The sequence below is a fragment of the Myiozetetes cayanensis genome, unplaced genomic scaffold (genome assembly GCF_022539395.1).
Source record: "Myiozetetes cayanensis isolate MyiCay16 unplaced genomic scaffold, myiCay2020 scf1, whole genome shotgun sequence".
NCBI lineage: Eukaryota > Metazoa > Chordata > Aves > Passeriformes > Tyrannidae > Myiozetetes > Myiozetetes cayanensis.
The window spans coordinates 129,420,520-129,426,519 of record NW_026086604.1 but is presented as its reverse complement, the minus strand read 5'-3'; the positions used below and the strand labels follow the sequence as shown (position 1 = coordinate 129,426,519).

The window sequence follows — 6,000 nt, the reverse complement described above, 5'->3', positions numbered from 1 at the left end:
ATCCTCTCTTAGTGACAGCTGACCTGCTTCTCTACTTCCTTGCATCTTGAAAAGCCACTAATACTTCTGCAAAGAAAGCATAATGTTCTGAAAGGTAGTATTTTACATCCACTGTGCTCAGCTGAAAATTACTTTATGAGATCTAAAGTAGTGAAGGATTGGACCCAGATGAAGCTACTAATAGTTAAGGCTCATATTTCTACATGACCTGTGATGAAAGAGAAGGAGGTGCAGCATCTCCAGAGACTTGGGGAAATGTTCAGGGAGTGATATAATTAATAACTAATCGTTCCATTTGACAACTCTTAATCTCATTTTCTCAGGCTTGTGTCCTACAGATTATTTATAAGTTAGATTGGTGGACATAGTAACTATTCCCTTGAGTTTGCAAAGTGAAGTGAGCCTAAAATGACTTCTACTTTTCACAGCAGGGTCAATTGAGCACATCATCCTCCTCAGCAGGATAAAATGAATACCATGCAGTCTACTCTGGGGCAAATAATTTCCCTTTCATACAATCTTGGTAAATGAACTGTGGAAGACAGTAAGTTTAAGGAGGAAAGTACTGTCCCTTAGTCTACAGCAAAGCATTAACACAGTTTCAGCTTGTGCTGAAACTCCTCTGAAGGTGACATGGCCCGTCTGTCCACATAACTGCAACACACAATCACACATCTCCGTTGTATGCGTATGGTGTGAGTCTTCTGCACCCTCTGCCTCACCTTGTAACAGAACATCAGGTCTGTGGAGCAAAGGACTTTTCACGTCTTTTCACAACAGAAAAGGAACTGAGACCTCTGTGCAAGCTGTTGAGATGTAAATTGTCCTTCTGTTCTGAGAAACAACAGCTGCATCATAGAGAAGTAAAACAGTGTCGTGGTTTTGCCCTGGCTCAATTTATTTTTATACTCCCACATACAATTACTATTAGCTGAGAGAAGGTTTATGCAGACAAAAAGAGACTGAATTAAAAAAAAGTATGAGTATTTATTATTAACAAACTAAAACTAAGGAATTATATTTACAACAATTCTACTTAAGTAAAAGGTATTATGTATTTACAGAAGATACTTTTCCCCCCACTTCCCTTTATATCAGTCCAAGGAGGAGAAGCAGTCCTTTTCTGTTCTCAGAATTCCAGCTCTCTCTCTTTCCAGTAACTCTGCAGCACTTTCGTCGCAGTTGGAACCTTTTCTCCTTCTTCTCTATGTCAGCCTCCAGGGCTGGGCCTACCCCCCTCCTTGGCTAAAACCGAAGGCTGAGGGTTACTCAGGTCCTGAAGGGTCTCCTTCCATAGGCTTGCAAGGGGACACTTGCCTACTATGGATCTTCTTCCACAGGGTTACAGGGGATAATGGTTTAAGAGTTCACCCCTGTTTCCCTATGGAGGTCCCTCCCCATGGGAGAACAGTCCTTGATTGACTTCTCGGCATGGGTCCAGTCTGGATCCCTTACTCGGATCCCAATATCCCACCTGAGCCATTTTCTGCTCCAGCGTAGGTTCTCTCTAGCACCAGCAGCACGGATCCCACACATGGATCCCAACATCCCTACCTGAACCGTTTTGTGTTCCAGCGTAGGTTCTAATACCCGTCAGGGTCATAAATCTTCAACAGCAGCAGCATGGATCTCTCACTGAGATCCCAAGCTTATCTGAGTCGTCTCGCTCCAGCATAAGCATCATCCCCTTCGAGGGTCACAAAGTCTTTAACAGGACTCTGCCTCATCTGAGCCGCTTTTACTCCAGCATAAGGCTTTCTCTCTGTTAAAGTCACAAATCTCTGGTGCATCCACAAGCTCCTCTGTGAGTCGCATGGGGGGTCTCTTCACCCCAACAAATTTTCACGAGTGGCAGGGTTTTATTTTTCAGTCTTTACCCTGCTGAAGGGAGGGAGAGTGAAAAGGAGAAAAACAGCAGCTCTCCCCCCTTCGAACTTTTCTTCTCTCTCCTGCGACTGCAGCTTTGACCTTGGAAATCTTGTTATCTCATGGCTGGAATTCTTCTGTAGCGGTTTCTCATCTAAGCAGTTCGTCTTTTAAACCTTTTTTTCTTCACTCTCTTACAAGAGAGAAGAGAGACTTCAGTACTACACCTGCCCGCCCCCCCCGGCCCAAGCCGGGGAGGAGGGGGCCTTGGCCCTCCTCGGGCCCACCGCGTCTCTCCTACATGGCTGCTGCTCCTAATTTCAACTGCGCCACCACCTTCTCTTCCGTTTTCTTAAAGATGTAATTAGCAAAGGCGTCACTGAACTTTTTGATTGGTTTTTTGTCCGGAAATCACCTGGACAAAACCATCCTCAGCCCCAGGGATGGGCTGGGGGGCAAAACCACGACAAACAGGAACTTCGGGAAGTTCATTGCTTTGCCAAAAAGGTGCTTGTCTTTACTTCCAGATACATATGCAGTGCAGAGTCAGAAAGTAAAGCTGCAGACTGAAGTCCAAAGTGAACTTTTAACAGGATTGCAGAGCAATTATTTCAGAAAGAAGTTGCAGTTAAGAAAACATATATGCCAACAAGAATATATTTCAAGTCACTCATATAGCTGGGACTTGTAGGAGCAAGCCATCATAAAAGGTCATTTTTGCCACCAAATTAACAGTGGATACTGTTTTTTTTCTTTTTCAGTATGGTAGTATATCTCAAACCTCACTTTACAGTGCAATTTCTTGGTTCAGAAAAGTCTTCCAAAGGTCTTTTGTGGACATTGTATTGTTCCCAGGCTTCAAAGCCTGATCTGTACTGATTCATGGGACTGTTTAATTTGTGATCCACAACACTCTTTTGCGAGGAGTCCCACAGCTCAACCACACATTATGCAGAGTCAAGTCCTTTTATTTATTTCATACCTTGGTATTAGCAGGTTAATTTGACGCCCACCTAACAGTTTTTTACATTGCAAAACATTGTATGATGGTTAACATAAGGATGTTCTTAATACGTTACTTCCAGCTTTGTTTATTCCAAATTCAGATGCGTTTTGTTTTCTTTATAACTTTTTGTATTTATTAACAAAATACATGATATTTGACTGTATATATATATACATATACACACATGTAATAAAATTTAATATTTATTATGAAACTGTATACAACACTGTATACTAGGATTGTACAATGCTATCTTACATATGCAGTCAAAAATGTCATTTGAATAGTCATGACCTTTTTATCTATATAGTTTGGTGGATTGTGTGAGATTTTCCTTTTATTTATTAGGTTCATAGGTTCATAGAAAGATAGCTCGACAAGCTAAAGTTAGAAGGATTGTGGATTATCAGTTTCATTCACCAAATATCTGAAAGCATATGGTTTTAAAGGATTAAATGAAAAAACTGAAACAATTCTTATCTGCAGTTTAAAGCAATCTACTTCGAAGAAATGAATGATCTGCAGGTGACTACTAAGGCTGTGATTTATTGATTTATTTTTATCGACTTAGCAAGCAGCAGAGCAGACAATACTTGTGACCTGAAGAGAAGAAGCTGAGTCTGCACAGGCGGGTCCGAGGTACATCACGCCTGTGTCTTGCGGAAGGGGAGAAGAACACTCTAACCTGTTCCAGCTATTTAGTGGTGGAAGATTTTCATAACTCCGTAAATCACTTAAGTCGTAAACGACACCTAAAATCACGAGCTTTCGGGGGGACGATGGAGACAAACGCAGGCACAAGCCGGGGGTGTCCAGGCATCCCGGACAGCTGCGCGCAGCCCCGTCGCAGTCCTGGGCCAGTCTGCGCTCCCAGCCACCAGCGGTGCTTCCCGTCCCCCCGTCACCGGGCCTGGCTGCTGAGGGTCGGGGCGAGGGCCAGCCCGCGGGACAGCGGAGGGGAAGGGCGTAGAATGGAGGGGATGCGGGGGACAGGTGGAAGCGCAGCCAGACGCAGGTGGGGAAGGGACGTTACCTGCCGACACCGAAGGTGGGAAAGTTGGGCGAAGCGGTCGAGGAGGGTGGTCAGCGCACCCCGCCACCTTCCTCGCTTCCCCGGCCCGCTGCGCCCGGGGTTGCTGGCGGCGGCTGCTTCCCTCCCTGCAGGGTGAAGGACCACGTCCTCCCCCCCACCGCCGCCCCCGCTCCGGCCCTACCCCTCCTCCGCCCCTCGCACCGCCTCCCCCGCCGGCGGAGGTGAGCGAGGCGCGGCGCCGACTGCGGCGGCACGGCAGGAGTGGAGTGGAGCGGCGCGGCGAGGACCGTGCGCGGCGCCCGGCGGCATCCACCACCCAGCCTGGCCCACGGGAGAGCCATGGGAGCAGTCACCGCTCCAGCTGCCGCGGAGAAACTCCCTCCGGATGTCGGCTGCCGGTGGCCTGGTCTGAGGAGGGAGGAGGAAGAGGAGGAGGAGGAGGAGGAGGAGGAGGAGGAGGGAGGGAGGGAAGGGGCCGTAGCAGCGGCGGACTGTGCAAGTTGTGCTCTGCCCTTCTTCTCGCCGGCCCGTCTCCCACCCGCGGAGCAGCATGCGGACTGGCCTCCGCGCTCCGTCAGATGTGCTCTGGCTGCCGCCGGTGCTGCCGCCTTCAGTGCATCCTGCTGCTGGCAGCGCTCACCCGGGCGCTGGATGAGACGGGAGCGGGGAGATCGCTGCTGCGGTTCCACCCGCTCCTTCATGCGGGCTTCTGCTCCGGCGGGGCCAGCACCGCCGCCGCCGCCGCCGCGGAGGAGCCGGGCTGCCCTCCCGCCCCGCGCCCGCCCGCCCGGGGGGCCCGCATGGCGTGCTACCTGGTCATCAGCTCCCGGCACCTCAGCAACGGGCACTACCGCGGCATCAAAGGCGTCTTCAGGGGACCGCTCTGCAAGAAGGGCGCTCGCTCGCCGGTAACTGCCACCTCCTCGCTCCCTCCCTCACTTGCCCCCCGCACGGTAGGAGCGGTGCGGGCGGATGCCCACGCGGCGGGGCGGCCGGCGCGGCTGCGGGGGGCGCGGTGCGTGGGCTCCGGCTCGGTCCCGCTCTGCGGGGCGGCCGCGTGGGCGCTGCCTCGCCGGGCGGCTCGGAAAAGTTTCTCCGTCGGCGGCTGCCGGCGTGTGGCCGCGGGGACGGGGCTGGGGGCGGTGCTGGCGCTCCGCGGTGGGGCGGGGGGGCTGCCGCTTAGTTGGGGCTCTCTGTGGACCGCGTCTCGGGCTCGTGCCCACGGAGAGGTTAATTTCTGACGCTTTGCAGGGAAGTTGGAGGCTGGTAGAGGGGAAGGTGCCGTGTCGGCTCCAGGTGTCGCGGTTTAGTACCTTGTCCAAGGTTTTGACGCGGCGGAGGAGGGAAGCGATCATCCTTCTGGTTTCACCTGCAAAAAAACCCGCACTTGTGATTTTGGTTGCGACGTGTTGTGAACTACCTGTCGAGACCGACATCTAGGCAGAACACGCGTGAAGTTTGGGGCGGTCCTGCGGCGACTCCAGACCCGTTGAGCTACTGTAGACGGTCTTCGTGAGTCGCTAAAGGCGTTTAGTAGGGGCAGGCGGTTGTCCTGGGCTGCGTGGGGGGGTCTACACCGAGCCCCCGCCGCCGGGACGAGGGGCAGCGGGGTGCCAGGGGAGCCACCGAGCGGAGGGCGCCCGGATACCGCTGGAGCCGCGCTGCCTTTCCTCCGCCTCTCCGCGGTGGCATTGGTATCGCAACCGCGTCCGTAGTCTCGACTGTACTTTCCCTGTCACTGTGCCCGGTCTCAGTATGTGACCTGCGGAGGGGAACGGACCTGCCTCCCACCCGTACCGGCACCAGTACCGAGGGCACCTTGAAACCACGGTGGGACTTCGGGAGTGCCGTGTTATGCCCCGTAGCACACCTACACTCTAAAAACCTTTAGGAAACGAAAGTCTCTGCTTTCTGTTTCTTGACTTTCAATGACAGAAGGTGACAAATACTTCATTACACTTTCAAAATCCCTTCTGCGTTGTGCATCAGCACTCGGATACAGCACCTGCAGGTTCTTCCCTTGTGCTGCTGTATCTGTCGTGTGCAATATAATACAACTGTGCTGCAGGTATCATCGATCAGACAGTGGCTACGC

At 52.0% G+C, this 6,000-nt stretch overlaps 1 protein-coding gene across 2 annotated transcripts in view; it reads left to right on the top strand.

Annotated features, from left to right (window-relative positions):
• Window positions 1-4,367: 4,367 nt before the first annotated feature.
• The window catches only part of ZNF804B (zinc finger protein 804B), a 231,767-nt gene continuing 230,134 nt past the window's right edge, over window positions 4,368-6,000 (top strand). The window contains exon 1 of one of the 2 annotated variants that reach the window (XM_050324106.1): window positions 4,368-4,813. In XM_050324106.1, the coding sequence (XP_050180063.1) occupies window positions 4,484-4,813 (330 nt within the window). In that variant the 5' untranslated portion in view covers window positions 4,368-4,483. Of the gene's footprint in view, window positions 4,859-6,000 lie in introns of both variants that reach the window. The other variant, XM_050324097.1, reaches the window with a different exon arrangement.